Source organism: Ornithodoros turicata, chromosome 6, assembly GCF_037126465.1.
Source record: "Ornithodoros turicata isolate Travis chromosome 6, ASM3712646v1, whole genome shotgun sequence".
Taxonomy (NCBI): Eukaryota; Metazoa; Arthropoda; class Arachnida; order Ixodida; family Argasidae; genus Ornithodoros; species Ornithodoros turicata.
In genome coordinates this window covers 17,103,042-17,122,354 of record NC_088206.1, presented here as the reverse complement: position 1 = coordinate 17,122,354, position 19,313 = coordinate 17,103,042, and the positions used below count along the sequence as shown (strand labels likewise).

General features: G+C 47.6%; 1 protein-coding gene across 1 annotated transcript; it reads right to left on the bottom strand.

Annotated features, from left to right (window-relative positions):
- Window positions 1-16,714: 16,714 nt before the first annotated feature.
- On the bottom strand, window positions 16,715-17,641 carry LOC135397508 (uncharacterized). The gene has a single exon (XM_064629112.1). The coding sequence runs from the start codon at window positions 17,639-17,641 to the stop codon at window positions 16,715-16,717; it is 927 nt and encodes a 308-aa protein (XP_064485182.1).
- Between the last annotated feature and the right edge of the window lie 1,672 nt (window positions 17,642-19,313).

Sequence of the window (19,313 nt, the reverse complement as noted above, 5' to 3'; positions counted from 1 at the left end):
ACTGGTGCCGTGGACAAATGGAGAACAGGAGCTCCTCAAAGACACCTGCTCCGTAGATGAGGTACCACTGGTCATTCATATGCACCTGCAGGCAGAAGAAGGAAGCGGACCAGAATTTCACTGACCTGCACAGATGTTGCATGTCAGATGCGTTGCTGGCCTTCCTTGCAGACATAAACAGCCAACTGACGCGTGACGTCACGTCACGCCTTCTATGGCGTAGGGACATCACCTTTCCGTAACATCCGGAGTTATTTCGAGCGCGATTAGGTACGACAGGTAGATGCAAAACGTGAACGAGAATAGTTCAACCTTGAACCCTATTCGCGTGGCGCACGTACGAGGAAACAAGACAGCCTTGAGCATCGTTGGGAGACTGGTGTGTTGCACGTCCGCGGTCAATTCAAACCGTCCATTCAGAAAATAACGTTCTGTATACCCTCCTTATTGTGAGTGAAATAGTTGCGCTTTGACGTCAGGAGGAATACGCTGTGGATGGTTGTTTCGAGTCGGTGCAACGACGGCGATCTGACGTGGTAGAGAGGTATGGTGCTGTTCTGGGCTCGAATTGGTATGCACTGGAAGGACTAGATGAAGAATGACCTGCAGGGTCTGACTTTTGATGTGCTTTGACGTCAGCTGGTAAAGGCTCTGGATACGACACCATAAGTTGGCAATATGTTCGGTGAGAGCAATGATTTCTTTGTTACCTGAGATTGTGTAAAACCTTGACAAACTCGTGTACTTGGTTGGAAGTTTTTGGCACGCAATTCCTTCTTGTCATATGCACGTTCATAGGCGTTTCTCTTAATCGATCAAAAGTGGATCGAAGGCAAGATGGAAGGGGCGAATTGAGATGACGCGGTTGGTGCGCTCACCAAGACCTTGCACCCTGAAATGTCAATGTTTTTTTTCTTTTTTTTCTAGCAGGTGTTTATCGTACGTAGAAAGCATTGCGGAGCAAAACACGGTTTTAGAAACAGGGTGCCGGATAACCTGCACACAATCTTTTACAGCGACACCCACATTAGCAGTACAATACAATACAATGTTTATTTATACGAGAAATCATACGAGCAATTCGCCAAGAGACCGCTAGGATGTCCTGTAAAATTATGTGATATTATAAAGCAATTATGGTGTGGTGTGTTTGTCGTGGGGGGGGGGTCGAAGGTTGTTTAAAAAAAAAATTTTTTTTGCGTGTTTAAGGGACGGATGTAACAATTAGTACATTCGTTCAGTTAACAAAGTTCTTGCACTATAAGACAAAAAGAAGCAATTTCAATTCGTTTTGGGGCTGAATGTAATGCCACACCAAATAAGTGTCGCAGAATTAATGAATTAAATTAATGTCACAGAGGTGGGGACTGCATTTAACGTTTTGTCCTCACGGTCCTCATTTACACAATCCATGTGCGTGAATGAAAATACTTTGACTTCGAATTGAACCGTGAGATGTGGAGTACAATCTAAGAAAAAAAAAAGGTGTGAAAAGGTGCTAACTTCAATAGTTACCACCTAAGCTAACATAGCGTCTGATAAAGAGTGTAAATGGGTGGTAAAAGCAATTAGCGTATATCCAAATTGCTGCAAAAAGGCGTACGCCCCCCCCCCTCCCCCTTCCTCGCTCACTGAATCAGAAGCGGTAGCCTATCACTCGTAGGTAGCAGGTAGAACTTAGCAACCTTTTAAGCACAACATGTGCAACAACCAGACCTGTAAAAATTACTTTTCGAAAGTAATTGCGTTACGATTACAATTACATGTTCACAAAAGTAATTAAATTACAGTTACAATTACTCACTTTGTATTGTAATTCAATTACGATTACAATTACTGAGAAAAGTAATTGCATTACACTGAATTACATTCACAAGGTTGACTGCAACGGGCAAACGGCGTGCAAACTGCAAGATTTGAGTGTACATACACATTTAGTGCACATGTTCTGAAAGATGGTGGTAGTTGGGCTTGTGGTAGAAAAACAAGTTAGAGAAGTCTTACACAAGGACAAGTCTCTTGCCATGTTAAAGAAACTCGAACATCACAGTCAAAAGGTTTTCTTTCTTCAGGTATGTGAACAAAGTGCAGATCATGAGTGCAGCTTGTAACGTCCATTGGCTTTCAAGAGTAAGGTATTCTCAAAGTTCTTGTCTGTAAGGCTGCCACGTCTCCTTGTCATAACAAGACCACCAACCGAAAACAGACGCTCCACTGGTGCACTGCTGGGCAGCCCAACATTGTACTTCGTGAACACCTCGAGCACACAAGGAATATCTTTCAAGCACTCTAACGACTCTGAAGTGCGGGTCGACACCCACAATTCGTACTTTTTTTCCCATGGCGCAAGAGTTTGTCTCCTTCCACATTCAAATGTAAAAATCAGTAACAAAAAAATGTACCGATCTGAATCGAGTCTTTGGGTAATCACTGTGAAAAAAAAAAAAAAAAAGAAGAAAGAACGGTGTGGAACTGACCCAAACTTTAAGCATTGGGCCTTCCCAGATAGCGTTCAAAGTAATTTCGAAAGTAATTCAAAATGCATTACGCGGTACTTGTAAAAGTAATTCAGTTACAGTTACATAAAACCTAGTGTAATTCCGGAAGTAATTAATTACTAAGAAAGTAATTAATTACAGTAATTCAATTACTTGTAATTAATTACTTTACAGGTCTGGCAACAACTATTACCTCCTAAAAGGTGTAACTGCTCCACCCGTTTTTCTGAGAGAGTAATACAAAATCGTGTGACGTGCATACTGGGCCCAATTCCTCAAGAAAGAACCCGCTAAGTATTTCTCACTCCGCATTCAGGAAATAAATTCCCCACTTATGTTGCCTCAGAGCAGAAATTTACGTAGATTAATTGTTGCATTAGTATATGGAGTTGTGGGGAGTAAATTTCGGGGCCCGGGGACTAAAATGGGGAGATTTTTTTTTCTTTCTTTCTTAGAGCGTACATTGTTACGTTACGTCGTCCCGACCAGAAACAGAGAGCTCCGAATAAAAAAATTTAATAGGGTTACTCAGGCATATATCCACTGTTCTAAGGCATATTTCGGCACTCATTCACAGCATGCATTACTTGCATAGCTAATGAGGCTGTATCATCTATTCGTCGTAACACCCAATTCAATAAAGTTATATGTTTCAGTCAATAATCGCCTCGTTATGAATAGCGACTTTTAGTAGATGGGGAGCACTCTAGCATGTACACGATAAGAAAAAAAGAAAAAAAAAGAAGAAGAAGAAGATAAGCGTTCTAGCCCAAACTCAGCATTGCGATGTCGAGCTACTTCAGAGGAATTGAATTGAATTGAATTGTGGATTTTATTGTCACGTAGAGTTACAATACTCATGCTTTCCGAACCCTATTATCGTGAATACCTTCCGATACTTATGTAAAATAAAAGATCATACTAAGTATAATAATATATACACTTCATCCAAAAGGGAGAAGAGCATCCCCCCCCCCAAAAAAAAAGAAAAGAAAACAGCAGAAGACACGGACGCGCTACCAGCACAACATCTATTGCCAATATTGGACCAATATTGCCTATCTATTGCCAATATTGGACCGATATCGGCCCTGTATTGCCAATATTGGACCGATATTGGGCCTCTGGTGACAATATTGGACCAATATTGGCCCTCTATTGTCAATATTGGACCAATATGTTGTGCTGCTTGGGCGTCTGCTGTTTTTTACGCTGTTCCCCTTTTTGGATTGTGTACCCATACCAACGCGCCCGTATTTCGGCTCTCAGAATATATAGAATTGTTGGGTTTAGGGTATCGGTTTGGTGCAGGGCGAGAGAAAGTATATCAAGTACATCACGTGCTATTTGACGTGCATTACGGCACTACGTGACATTCCCTCGCGGCGCCTTATTCCTCAATTTTATTTTAGTTATTAGGAAACGAATTTTAGGGAACGAATATACTTTTATATAGGTTCATGCGTTCAGACGTAGGTATATCTTACTAGAAAATCAACTAAGTTGCAGTTATAATTAGCCATCGTAGTACGTAGAAGAGCAATGTGCAAGTATCCGGCTATAGAGATTCACAATCTAATGAGCCTGCTATAGTAAAATGTCTCGCAGTTACATTAACACTTTTCTAAATGTACCCAGCTACAGCTACCACGTTAAAGCGGTTCATTTACTGTTACATTCTAAGAAAAGTACTGTTCTGGTAAGTAAATGTTGTGGACCGCGTGCACGCTCCAGAACAGCAACAAGCTTGGGTACTTTTTGGGTGTTGGCGTCTAAGTATCTCCTCATTTGAACTGTTCGGGGGTGAAATCCTCCACTATGCATAATGTAAAACCCCGAGACGAGGGAACTCGAAAGGAAAATGGCTAAGGAAGCAAGCGAGCTGGTGAAGATGATGCATAATGTAAAACCCCGAGACTACGGAACACGAAAGGACAGTCTCTGTCCTTCGTGTTGTGTCTGTCCTTTCGTGTTCCCTAGTCATTTTGTCATCATCCACTATGTTATGCAACGCAGATGAGTTAACATGATCTTCGCTCGAGACGGGACAAATCCAAAATTTTTCGAATACGAATCCGAATTCAAGGAAGGTTCTACGAATTCACGAATCTTACGAATGTCCTCGAATCTTTCTAATCCTTTCTCCAAAACGAGTTTAAAAAGCCAGAAAAAAAAAAACACTTCTAGTGAAAAGTGTTTTGAAGCAGGATATGTTGCCTAGATTTAATGAAAAATAAATTAAATAATGCTTCAGTTTCAGGAGAAAATGTACCTATGTAGTTCTTCTTAAACGTAATTTATTAAACATGTTGTTCATCGGCTACAAGAAATGCATAAATTCTCGAGTCTGAATTATTTCCAGCACTGGGATTCGGATGCGCGAATCTCGAATCCCTGCCTAGGATTCGCGGATTCGGTTGGCGCATCCCTAATGTTTGCCATCCGTAACAAACGTGGACAGTGGTCCTATTAGATGAGGACGACGGTATAGAACGGCGGGCTCCAATGCGCTACTGTTCAATGATCCGTCACTCATGACACAGTTTTGTACATCCCCAACATTATTACGTCGTCCTAACTCATTCGACCGACTCACGTAAAGAAAATGATACAGTGACGAATGTGCAGGAAGCTCCGTGTGGAGCTTCCACAACGAACGTTCTTCTGCCTGTCGTTTTTTCCCCGACAGTTTAAAACCCGAGCGCTGACACCGACGGAAAGCAACTAACAAAGATGCGACTCCGAACCGTCAACGTAGCGGAAGAGAAAGAGAAGAATTTAATTCCCACAACTTCCGCCTAACGTCGCAACCTCTCGCTGCAATTTTCCTTCTCGCACCAGAAGAACAAAATGTCATGAAAACAACCTGTATCCATCTCGCGGATCTACGCTGAGAAAGGAGGTTTCACAAAGTGGGGTATCTGAACTGAGGAACTTGCAAAGAGGAGGGGGGGAACCGAATAGGCAATGTGGGATTCACGTGCGAGAAAGAACTAGAGAAAGAGGCACAAAACAGGACGTGTGGTCGCTTATAAGTATCTGCAAATGTGCTTTCGAATTATGCCTGTCGTCTGCCTTACCGAGAACGCATCACCTAGTCGCGATGGTTGCCATCACCCTCAAAGTCACTTTTCTCACCGTGGCTGGGATACTGGTGACCAATCTGGGCACCTGCACGACCAAGTGTGCACGTGGTGCTCAGTGTTTGCACGAAAACAGACCTCGGAATTCAGCATCGTCATCGGACGTTCTGAAGCGTGCCCTGTGTCCGTCCAGGCCCAGTTTCTCTTTCGATCCTCTGCGGACTCCGAGGAACATCACCACGGTGGAGTGCCTGTGTACGGGTTCGCGGTGCCCAGTGCCAGGCGATTTCAAGTGCAGCGAAGTGAAGCACCCGTTTCCAGTCATGTACGAGAACAAGACCGCGAGCGTTATTCGTCTCACAGTTGCCTGCACGTGCGCAACGGCCTGGGCGAAGCCCGCCGTAGAGGGACACCCGCCACGAACGATCTAGACGTAACTTAAGGAATGTATGTAAGGTAGCTTCGGACCAGTCAACGCTCTAGGACAGTAACAAAGAGGGCCAAAGCGTCCGTCCAGATCTGCACAAACGTATGGACGAAGAGGAACGACGTGATAGTGTTCGTGGCGGCTATGTGGCCTGACATCCACTTGACTGGACCGCCGAGGACTTTGGAATGCTAAGAAGGGTACCGATGCAATGAGAGCAACCATCGCCTGTGGAACTAGTATGTGGTACTATCTGTTTGTGTTGCAGGGCAGCGTTTTCTAACGTTACAGTATTTACGGCTTTACAGTATTCACGTTGCCGATGTACAAAGTACAAACAATCTTGCTTGTTTGAAATGTCTGTGTAGTCTACATGATAACTCCAGTAGGAGATGAGAGTGATAGCTTTGTTTTGTCATTGTTGTTGGTAGATTTCTCCTTACTTAATCCTAGGACGCTTGGACGCGGAGTTCATTTTGACGTGGGATTTTGAGGCTTTAACAGGATATTTCAATGAGTCAGGATATTTCTAGTCAAAAGCTGTTGTGATGGAATCACATCTCGTTTTGATGTGCACCAAAGAGACATGCCAAGCACGCTGCTTGTCTTCACCTGGTTCCCGGGCACGTGTGATGGAAAATATCTCAAATTTGCTGAGCATATGTTTGTGATCGATTGATTCATTCATTTGTTTATTCATCTAGAAATAATGATGTAAAATTGCATGTTGTAAATAGTGCACCATCTATTTATTGAACGCGCTGAGCCACATATCATTATTGACGAAATAAAGCGTTGTTGCTTTATTTATTTTGTATTTTTGTTATTTTTATTTCGTTGATTTAGTCAGTGAATCGTCGCATACGATGATCATCTTCTTGACACTTATAAAGGAAGTATACGTATGGGAATTCCTACACAGGTCTCTACGAAGTAGGCCCAGGAGATACAATTCCCCTCTGAGCAACACGCCGCCACACCGACAGGCAGATTGCTCGGTAATTACACGTCACCAAACAATCAACCAGGTTCCTTGGAACACCATCGAGACAAATTGTGTTATCAACAGGCTGCTCCACTGCGCAAGGGATACATTCATAATAACGTAGGCAACAGAGAGACATGCGGTCAAGGGATTTTTTTTCCTTCCAGAAATATTTGCCACATATCGGTACCGTTTTTACAGAAGATATTTTTTACAGGTATCGACTCTTACTGTGAAGCTCAGGTGCCAATACACAAGCTGTAGGCGAAGGCGTCGATCGCCCAAATTAGTGAGGATAATTGAGAACGCGCGAAGCGTTCCGAGTGCATGAATTGATTGATTGATTGATTTGTAAAAAAAAAATATGGAGATGTTAGTCCCGAGCCACTCGGGACTGGCTACTCAAGGACGCTTTATTCAGGACTGCATGGAGTTCGGATGCCCTATCCGTACTTTTTCCTGTTGTAATTACGGTACCCCAAAAGCGTGGCGTGGTTCAGTTCGATACCGCAGCGTAACCACATGAAAACGTCGCTCACTATTGGTGTTGTCGCGAGGGGGACACTCTTAAAAATGAACTTCACCGCATAACACGCTCCTAGCCAACCATCGTCTCGAATGATATCGCTATCTGCCCTGATATGTTGAAAACCGGAGGCGTACGCCATTTTTGTGACACTTATGCTGTTCATAATTGTCACAGAAAAGGCGTACGTCCCCTGTTTTCAACAAATCAGGGCAGATAACGATATCATTCGAGATGATGGTTTGCTATGAGCGTGCTATGCGGTGAAGTTCATTTTTAAGAGTGGAGGCTCTGTCGGTTGCCGAAGGCAATAATGAGTAAAATGACCACGAGGAACCAATTTCCGTAAAGAAAACGTTAGGTTGCCTCGGAAAATTTCGAAGTTCAATTCAAGAAATTAAATTTCCATGAATTGAAATGAAATAAAAATGGTAGCAATATGTGGCATCCTTTCCTTTGCATAAAAAAAAACACAAAAAAAAACTCTCGACTGCATATCTTTCCGTTGCCTACGTTATTTACTCTGAATTTATATCATGGTTGGCGTACCGCCCCGTCGAATCATGGTTGTCCTGCTGGCCTGCTCCTCAGAGTGAAGAAGGGTTGATTTGATTTGATTTGATTTGCAAAGAAAAAAAAATGGAGATGCTATGCTGTTATTCCCGAGTCACTCTGGACTGGCTACTCCAGGATGCGTTATTCAGAAAAGAAAGGGAAACTACAGATATACCGTATAGATTTGTGGAGAAGGGTTACTGAGAAGGACACAATTGTCCTTCTTATAGCGCAGCAATGTTGTTGCAACGCAGACGGTAAGGGGAACGCAAGCGAAACCTGCCTTGTGACTACGTCAAGGAATATTCATATCTTGAGGCGTTCACGTCCACGAGTGATCTCTGGTTGAAACTCCGAAACCCGGACCCCTTGGCTACGCCACCGGTACCAGGAGCTCAGACTCCAGGGTGTTCGTTAAAGAACCCTCGTGTGGGCAAAAATTAATCCACACACTGACCACCATGTTCGCCTAAAAGCTCTGGTATCTTTGACACATGAAAAAAAAAAAAAAAAGAAAGACACGTATTACGTTGCTAAAGATGTACAGTGCTGGACAAAAGTTCACGGAACACGCTTCGGCGCATTCCTTCCTCAGGGTGAAACGCAAGCAACGAATGGGACTGTACGGACTAACAGACGTGTGCCATTAGTCAATCCAGTCACCTGTTTACAATTTCGCCCGTTCCCATTCGCTGCTAGCGCGTGTCACTCTGATGGAGGAATGCGTCGGAGCGTGTTCCGTAAACTTTTGTCCAGCACTGTACCCAGAGCTGTACGTAACGCGTTACAAGGGACGCGTTACTCGGTAACGTGTTACTGTTTTTGGTAACTAAGTAACGACTTATACTTTCTAAAAAATATAACTAGGAACGTACTTAGTTACAAAAATTGGTAACGCGTTACTGCAAGTTTCTCGTTCCTTTTTTCTTTTTCTTTTTGCTCACTGTCACCAACCACGACCGCCAGTTGTGTTTTTTCTCGCCCACATGGCGGTATTCCACGAGGTTCAAGCATGCAGAAAAATCCCCAGCGAAGAGAAAAGGATACCAAAGAGCAACGTCTTTCTCGTTGCTCTATAGTGTCCACAGTGTTTCAGCACACTCAATGTGTTCATTTTTTCAATATTCACTGCGCCCAGGGCGTTTAGTGTCTTGTCTTGCTGTCCCCTAAACGGGAACTCATGTCAATGATCATGTGAAGGCCTCCTTGTGAATGAACTCCGTTTTTTCCCTGGAAATCCCTCTTACGGGTCACCGCCTTCAACACTGTTCTCCGTATGGTGTACATTCAGCCTTGCTTATTTTATGCAAGCGCAAGTCGACAGTGTACAACAATACAACATACAAGACAACATATGTAGGCAATATAGATAGGGGGTGCTTTTTCTTATTTCCGCTGTCTGGTATGTAAATGTAACGTATAAGTAACTCGTTACTTCCAAGTAACGAGACCGCGTTCCTTTTATTTACGAGTAACGGGTAACGTATTTAGTTCCTTTTTTTAGTAACGTGTACAGCTCTGACTGTACCATAGCATAATAATTTTGAAACAGGGAACCCATATGCTGCAGAAAGGTTTCAAAGACGTTTAAAATATATCAAAGCGGAGGTACTTACTTTCTCGATGCCTTTCCTTAGAGAATCAACATACAAGGTGGCCCAGCGACCGTGATAGAAATTCGTAATAAATAACGTGCACTCTAAAAACAGAACTTCACCGCATAGCACACTCTGCGCCAACCATTGCCACGAATGATAGGGTTATCGCTTGTGATTGGAAGACAGAGGGAGGCGTACGCCCTTTTGTGGCAATTTCATATATCCACAATTGCCACAAAAAGGCGTACGCCCCCTCTCTCTCTTCGAATAACAAGCGATTACCCTATCATTCGTGCACTCTTAAAAATGAACTTCGCCACATAGCACGCTCCTAGCCAACCATCACCCCGAATGACAACGTTCTCGCCCTAGATTTGTTGAAAACGGGAGGAGGAGCCTATTTTGTGCCGTGCATAATGGGCACAAAATAGGCTCCTCCTCCCATTTTCAACAAATCAGCTGCGAGAACGTTGTCATTCGGGATGATGGTTGGCTTGGAGCGTGCTATGTGGTGAAGTTCATTTTTAAGAGTGTGGCAACGGTTGGTGTACAGTGTACTATGCAGTGAAATTCTGTTTTTAGAGTGTAGGCAACGGTGAGACATGCGGTCAATGGATTTTTTTTTTCTGCCAGGAACATGTGCCATATATTGGTACCATTTTTATTTCATTTCGATCGATGGAAATTTAATTTCTTGAATTGAACTCCGAAATTTCCCATGTCAACCTAACGTTTTCTTTGCGGCAATGGGTTCCTCGTTGTCATTGTGGTCATTTTACGCAACGACAATTGCTTAACTAAATTCCTTAAATAAGTCTTTGGCTCTGCCTGTTTGTTGTCGGCTCTGGTTTGAGCGCCAAAGTGCCTGTCAAAACGCCCTGCCTATCAAAACGTAGGGTGACCTGTTTTTTTGATAAGATAGCTCTCATTCCCGCACTCTTCTTCTTCCTCTTCCCTTAACTGTGTGTTTGCTGAAGCTATGTGGTGACTTCATATGTCGCCTGCAGCTCCATTTCTTGTAGGTGGTAAAGGTGGTGATATCCACCGAAAAGTCTCTGGCATGTTTCACTCTTGATTGGATGGCACGTGACACTATTGGTTTTTGGTCTCATGTGTTTGAGTCCACAGGTATGCGAACATCGCTTAGCATCATTCTTGGCAAAGGGGTTTGATCCCCGGTAAGCACATACTGTGGACACTGCCGGCGACGCGGGCAGTGCCAGTATTCAGCACTTACTGTTTCCATCACGTGACCCTATGGGGATCTCAGCTATTTGCTTTCGGCTATGGCCGTTATCGGGATGGAGACGCAATGGCAGCATGATGTACCCTTTGCTTCATGCTGTGAAATTGTTGCTGCCCCTGACGCTCTCTCGCTGGCCCCACAACCGTCTTGCATCAGAAGCTTCGGACTGCTGTCCCCTATACGGAACGTGCGTGGCGACATTGCGACTTAGACCCCATTCTTATTGTTTGCAGCCGCTATCCCACGACAACGCGCGGTTGAGATAGAATTGACCAGCACCCGTGTTTCCAAAGCTCGCGTAGGTGCCATGGTCTATCGCGAGGTGCCATGGCGCGTTCGGTCCCAACCCTTCTGCAAGGGCAAGGTCGCAGTGTGTTAGGACTCCTCGGCATCACACCGTGTTGAGGTTTAGTGATCCAATCAAAATCAACTCGCCCTTTCTCCGAATGAAGAAGAAACTAATTGTTGTAGCCCTTTGAGGGGCTATAGCGATCATGAGTAGAGATGAGTGCGGGTATGAAAATTCGTACCCGCACCCGCGGAGACACAACCCGCATCCGCAGCAATGTCATTGGCTCAACCCGCATCCGCACCCGCATATCCTGACGCCTATCCGCATACCCGCCGATATACCCGCAGCCCAATGCGTGCGCATCTTTCAGTTATGCCGCATGATCGTGGCAGCACGAAATGACTTATTGATGCTGAGGACACTGTGCGTTAGCGAGCCACTTTTCCAACGCGTACGTTGTGGCGACCGCTGACATGGTTGCCAGCTTATTGATGCCAAGTGCACCAGTCTTGGTGTCGAAAGATAGCCAATGCTAACCCAATGTGGCAAACAGCAACAACTTTATTTTGAGATGATGAATTGGATATGGAACGTTTTGGAAAGTATTTTGGACTAAATGTTCGCCATGAATCGGGCCATACACCAAAAAACCGACGGGTTGGTTTTGCGCCTGCGGGTATTGCGGGTATACCCGCGTAAACCGCGGAGGTAGTGCGGGTTTACCCGCACCTTACCCGCAACCCGCGATAACACGGAAATGTGTACTCATGAACAAACTTGCGCGGGTGCCCACGAGATTCGCGGGTATACCCGTGCACCGCACTCATCTTTTATCATGAGTATCGATGGTGGATATCGCGTATCACAGTACACACGTATGCCTGTGTGTTCATTTCCACCGGCAAATTATCGCGGTGTGTAAAAGAAAGCAGAAAGTACATAACGACAGTTAAGATGGGATTTCCGCATATGAAGAGCAGCCTCGCTCCATGTGACATGGCACGGCTGACGCATATTTCCACAGCAAACGTCATTCGGATTGCCACTTTATCTTTCAAACAGAGATCCCGTTTTTAAAGGCGGATGAGCAAAAACTGTCTCGTCTGTACTTTCTGTACGTATAGCACGGGTTTCCCAAGATACAGCGCGGAAGCTCTTCCGCTTCATAAAAAAATACCGCAAGACGTCCTCGGAGCTTTCGTCAATTATGTATGGAGTGAAAACTCATTATTCTCAATTGAGAAAAAAAAAAAAAAACATGCAAAAGTATTGGTAGTAACGTTTTACTGTGCCGCCACCTGTGGGCATGCAGTGCCAACACTGCCTAGACAGAGAAAGCCTCCGTATTGCCTCCTCTCCCTCCCTCGCTACGTGGACACATATAGTCAGAGTTCGTCTGCTACTGCGATGCACCGTTCTGCGAATTCAAGGACCCGCAAATGAATGCAGCTCACATGGAACCCGCAGACCTAAATATTTAGACAAAAAGTGCGAGACGCTTTCCAGAAAATCACTTTTGAGAAAGATTGAGACCGTTTTGCGCTTTATTTCCAAGTTTTCCCATGTAGTATGCGGAGACGTTCAATCACAACTCGCAGACGAAGGTGGTTCTTCTTCATGGCCACGACCGCTGAAAGCACGTTCGTGATTGGCTACGGCCGTTGAAAACACGATCCTTATTGGCTGACTCTTAATTGTTACGTCAAGTCGACGAGCGCGCAGGCTTTCTGTATGTACACTCTTAAAAATGAACTTCACCGCATAGCACGCTCCTAGCCAACCATCATCTCGAATGATATCGTTATGTGCCCCTATTTGTTGAAAACGGGAGGCGTACGCCTTTTTTGTGACACTTATGCTGTTCATAATTGTCACAGAAAAGGCGTACGCCTCCCGCTTTCAACAAATCAGGGCTGATAACGATATCATTCGAGATAATGGTTGGCTAGGAGCGTGCTATGCAGTGAAGTTCATTTTTAAGAGTGTAGGTGGTGTTGGCAGTGCACGCACTTCTTTTCTTTTTTAAATGCCACAGCATTTCTTTAACGCACTTTTGAGCATCGGTGAAGCTTAGCGTCAGTGGAGAGGAGTCCTTCTCATTCTCGCGATGCGCTATCTCTTCCTCTCGTTTGTCGCGTGTTGAGTGAGGCCAGGAGACAAAAAGCGTCAAGTCGGACCAGACTATTTTATTGACCGTTCTGGCCGGTCGCTCGAGTAGAAGAAGAAGTAACTAGCTCGCGTCTCGTGAGCGCGAGATGGCAGGGCACAAACAGGGTCATGTGGCCAAAGGCGATGTTGGTGCAGCTAGTGCTGCTACATCATCCTCCCTCCCCTGGAGAAAGATGATGCTGAAGCTGCAGGCTGGATAGTGCGGTGCAGATCCCACGATACGTGCTTGCTTGAAGCTGGGCGCAGTGGGAAAGATCGAGATATGGCTGAGGGGGCGGTACGATCGTCATGCTGTGTGTCAGACTTGTTTGAATCTGAAGAAACTTCCAGCTGGGTGAAATGCGCCAGAGATGAGGGGTCTAGGTGAGCGGGCTGCAGCCTATCGATGGAGATGTTGTCCTCGCGGCCATTAAGCTGTACACGGTAGAACTTGGCGTATCGGTGCAGAACTTGAAAGGGGCCGTCGAAATGAGGCTGAAGAGGCTTACGAACGGCATCCCGGCGAACAAAAACATGTGTACAGCTTTCAAGCTCGGGACTGATGAAGGGGTGGCTACGAAGGCTTCGTCGGGTTGGGGAAGGGCAGAGCTGGGACATTGTCAAACGGAGTTGGTGAAGGAATGACGATGGCTCGGCTGCTTCGGGGCGCACAGGATGGAAGAATTCTGACGGCAAACGTAGTGACGTCCCGTAGACGAGTTCTGCGCTGGAGGCGCCGATGTCTTGCTTGAGGGCCGTCCGAATACCGAGCAGCACTGTAGGAAGAGCGGCGAACCACTGGGTACGCTCACGCGCGCAGGAGAGGGAGGCCTTAAGGTGACGGTGAAAACGCTCAACGAGCCCGTTTGCTTGGGGGTGGTACGAGGTGGTTCGTATCCGATGTGTGCCGAGGGTCTCCAAGAGCTGGGTGAACAGCCTGGCTTCAAACTGGCGGCCGCGATCTGTGGTAAGGGTAGCAGGCACACCGAAACGGGCTATCCAGCCGTGCAAAAAGGCTTCGGCAACGGTCTCGGCGGTGGAATCGGCGATGGGAATTGCTTCTGGCCACCTCGTAAATCTGTCAACGCATGTTAACAGGTATGAATGACCATGCGACGGGGGAAGCGGGCCGACCAGATCGATGTGCACGTGCGAAAATCGGGCGTCAGGGAGCGGGAATGCTGTTAAAGGTGCCTTGTTGTGCCGGTTGACTTTCACACGTTGGCAGACGAGGCAAGCGCGGGTCCATGCCCGAACGTCGGCGTTCATCGATGGCCATAGAAAGCGGGTGGTGAGCAGCTTCTGCGTGGCGCGGATACCAGGGTGGGCTAGGGCATGCACGCTGTCAAAGACAAGGCGACGGAAAACCTGCGGAATGAACGGCCTGGGTCTGCCCGTGGAGATGTCGCAAGTTAACTTGAGGAGCGATCCGGGCAGAGGCACCTCTTCGAAAGAAAGAGTGGTGGCAGAGTCTCGCAGTTTCCGCAGCTCTTCGTCTGACTGTTGCGCCTCGGCGATCTTAGAATAGTCCATCGTCAACTTCGGAAAGCTGACAGTATCGACGTGCATCCTGGACAGAGCATCCGCTACAGGGTTGTCGGTTCCGTTCACGTGGCGAATGTCGACGGTGAACTCACTTATGAAGGCCAGCTGCCGGGCTTCACGGGGAGTGTAACTGTCTGCAGCCTTGGACAGGAACGCGTAAGTCAAAGGCTTGTGATCTGACAGGATGTAGAACGTTCTTCCTTCGACGAAATACCTGAAGTGGCGGATGGCTAAATAGGCAGCGAGCAGCTCACGGCCAAACGCGCTGTAGCGGGTCTGCGCTGGAGAGAGCTTCTGCGAGAAGAAGGACAAAGGTCTCCACTGCCCGTCGATAAACTGCTGTAAGACACCGCCAACAGCATGGTCAGAGGCGTCAACCATGATGTTAGTTGGCGCGCCGTGTTTCGGGTAGACGAGGACAGTAGCGTCTGCAAGGGCTTGTCTGGCTGTGAGGAAAGCGGTGTTCGCTTCTTCCGTCCACGAAAACGGCGTTGAAGATGGCGTGCCGCGCAGCATGTCTGTCAGAGGTCGCAAAATGCGCGCACAGCAGGGAATAAATCGTCGATAAAAGTTCACCATTCCCAAAAACTCTCGCAGCTTACGCAGTGACGTTGGCGTTGGGAAGTTGCGTATGGCAAGAACTTTGTGGTCGAGAGGGCGGATGCCGTCGCTGCTGATTAGGTGCCCGAGGAACTCCAGCGATGGCTTGCCGAACTCGCATTTTTCGGCGTTCACAACAATGCCGAACTCTTGGAGACGCTGGAAAAGCGCGCGAAGGTGGTCTTCGTGCTCCTCGGGGGACCCGCTGGCAACGAGGATGTCATCTATGTAGGCAAACGCAAAGGGAAGGCCGCGCAGCACTTGATCCATAAACCGTTGGAAGGTCTGGGCGGCGTTTCGCAGACCAAAGGGCATCCTGAGATATTCGAACATGCCGAATGGTGTAACGATGGCAGTCTTGGAAACGTCGGAGGGTTCTACTGGAATGTGATGGTAAGCTTTTACCAAATCGACCTTGGAGAACATGGTCATGCCGTGGAGATTGGAGGCGAAATCGTGAACATGCGGGATGGGATAGCGATCTGGCACAGTAACCTTATTAAGGGCTCTGTAGTCGCCGCACGGCCTCCAATCTCCGGTCTTCTTCGGTACCATGTGCAAGGCCGATGACCAACTGCTGGAAGAAGGCCGGACGATTCCAAGCTGGAGCATGTGTTGGAATTCCTTTTTCGCAATGGCGAGGCGCTCGGGGGCCAGGCGACGAGGACGGGCATGCACGGGAGGACCTGTAGTGACAACGTGGTGAGTCACTGTGTGCATCACGGGCCGCTCGGTGTTACATGGCTTCAAGAGGGATGGGAACTCCTGCAGGATGGCGGAGTATGGACAGTTTCCAGCCTTGAAGCGGGCGATGCGGCTGCACACTGAATGGCGACAGGGAATGCCGTTGACGCGAAACCGGGTTTCTGCATCCCAGAGCAAGCGTTTTTTCATGTTCACCATGAGACCGAAATGGCTCAGAAAGTCTGCTCCCAGAATAGGGTACTGCAAGTCAGCCACAAGGAAAATCCATGCGAAGGAGCGGCGGAGGCCCAAGTCGAGAGTGAGGGAATGCTCTCCGTACGTCGCAATCGGCGTGGAATTAACAGCTTGCAGGGTGCGGGACGTTGGCTTGCGTGGTGAACGAAAAAGAGAGGACGGAAGTACACTGACGTCAGCGCCGGTGTCAACAAGAAACTTTAGTCCGGAATTGTTGTCAAGAACAAAGAAGAGGCGGGATGGACGAGTGCCAGAGTCACCAGCCGCCATATCTAGTGACTGGCTCGGGAGTTTCCCTGGAAGGTGCATGGTGGTGTACAGTTGCGAGCCTTGGTGCGGAAACGGCGATGATACCAGCAAATTCCAGCTGGAGATGGGGAACGTCGATGCGCGAAGCGGGATCGGCGTGAAGACGGAGAAGGACTGCAGTGGCGGAGGGCTGCAACCTCCAGCTGCAGGTTGGAGATCTGTTCCACGAGCTGAGAAAGGTCCACTGCTTGCGGCGAGCTGGAACCAGTAGCCGTAGGCGGAGAAGGGGGGTGCGAGGCCACAGCTGCGATCTGCGGTGGTGCCATTTCCATGATCTTGTCGGCAAGGTTGGCCAGGTCGTTCAGGCTCATGGTGCCAGCAGCGGCTAAAACCATGCAGACATTGGGCGGCAACCGCTGGAGGAAGAGTTGGCGGAGCAGGGAATCGTCGATTACGGCGCTGTCGGGACGGTCGCCGAGCAGTTGGCGCATACGCCGTAAGAGCTGAGAAGGCGCGCGATCTCCGAGTTCTTCTTGGGTCAGCAGGCGCTGGAATCGCTTTTGCTCCGACATAGATGTCCGGCGAATTAATTCAGTCTTGAGCACGTCATATGGTGATTGTGTCGGTGGGGAGGCAACCAAGTCGCGCACCTCGGAAGCATCAGTAGGGGAAAGTGCGGCAACGACGTGGTAGAACTTCGTCAGTTGGTCACTGATGAGACGAAGGGCGAATTGGGCCTCAGCTTGCCCGAACCATACGACGGGATCGGCGGCCCAAAACGTCGGCAGCTTGATAGCGACGGCGGAAACTTGAGGTGGGGGCAACAGGGGCGCCGCAATAGCGGGCACCGCAACGTTCTGTTGCTGTGGTCCTGGGACTTGCTGGACTGGCGGAAAGTGGCCTGGTGGTCCTGGGAGAGGGCCAGTAGCAGAAGGGGGTCCAGTGGCCATCACGTCCGGGTCACCAGTTGTCGCGTGTTGAGTGAGGCCAGGAGACAAAAAGCGTCAAGTCGGACCAGACTATTTTATTGACCGTTCTGGCCGGTCGCTCGAGTAGAAGAAGAAGTAACTAGCTCGCGTCTCGTGAGCGCGAGATGGCAGGGCACAAACAGGGTCATGTGGCCAAAGGCGATGTTGGTGCAGCTAGTGCTGCTACACGTTCGTTTCTTTATTGCGACACCGGTTCAGTGGGTAGATTTTGAAGATTAGAGATTTACCAGATCATAAGGTCCTTACGATAACGGTCTGCCGCGTGCATACAAGTCATCTGTGGAAAATGCTATACGGAGCACTGGGCTAACCGATAGCGCCCCGTAGTCTAACAGAGCTGGAGGCAGCCATACACTGTTAAAACAGGACTTCACCACATAGCACGCTCCTAACCAACCATCATACCGAATGATATCATTCTGTGTCATGATTTGTTCAAAACAGGCGGGAGGCGCCTATCTGGGACAGATTATCTTGTCCCAGATAGGCGCCTCCCCCCTGTTTTGAACAAATCATGACACAGAATGATATCATTCAGTATGATGGTTGGTTAGGAGCGTGCTATGTGGTGAAGTTCTGTTTTAACAGTGTAGGATCAAGGCGAAGCAAGTCTTCCCCAGGTCCGGACGGTATTACATACAAACATATCGCTGGCTTAGGACCCTCCGCTCTGAAGGCATTGTTAGGTATCATTAATAAGAGTTGGAACGATGGCAAGCTCCCAATTGGCTGGAAAATCTCTAAAGTGGTACCTTTGTTGAAACCAGGAAAATCTCCCAGGAATACAGCATCTTTCAGACCAATTAGCTTATCAAGCTGCCTGTGTAAGGTCATGGAAAAAATGATCCTTGGTCGAATAGAATGGGTCCTACAAAGTCAGAAGATGCTTCCGGAATGTATGTCTGGTTTCCAACAGGGCAGGGCTACTATGGATGGTGTTTTGGACCTTGTCACTTTTGTTGAACACGAACGCGCCCAAAACCGTACTACTCTGGCGGCTTTCCTTGACATTAAACACGCATATGATACGGTGAGCTACGGCCACGTGCTACATGGAGATAAGGGGTCGGGCTCTGCGGTGGATTGCTGACTATCTTCAAGGAAGGTCTGTGTACATACAGACCGAGGACGGGAACAGTGATTATCACGACCTCGGTAGCTGAGTGCCGCAGGGTGGGGTCCTGAGCCCTCTGCTGTTTAATGTAATCATGGCAGATTTACCGCACCGTTTACCCAAGAACGTCTACATCAGCATTTACGCTGCCGATATATGTATATGGACGTCTGGGGCGGCAATTGCCTGCTTTGCAACAGCGACTCCAGAACGCGTTAGATTGCACGGTATCCTTCCTCTCGGACAGAGGCATGGACGTATCTGTCGAGAAGACTGTATTTCTCCCGTTTACTCGGAAAAGAATGAAGAGTCTTCAACTGACTCTCAATGGTCTACCAATTCAGAGAGTGTGTCATCACCGCTTCTTGGGAGTCGACGTTATTGACGCTCGACTATCATGGTCTGCTCACATAATAAAACATCTTCAGGAGCGGTCTGAGGCACGGGTCAACGTGCTTCGTCGTCTCTCCGGCCCCCGTTGGGGAATGTCAACGAAGTCCCTATACTTACGGTACATCG

What these genes read in the sequence shown, in the direction of transcription:
- LOC135397508 (XM_064629112.1), bottom strand. Translation starts at nt 17,641, where the DNA reads ATGGCCACTGGACCCCCTTCTGCTACTGGCCCTCTCCCAGGACCACCA.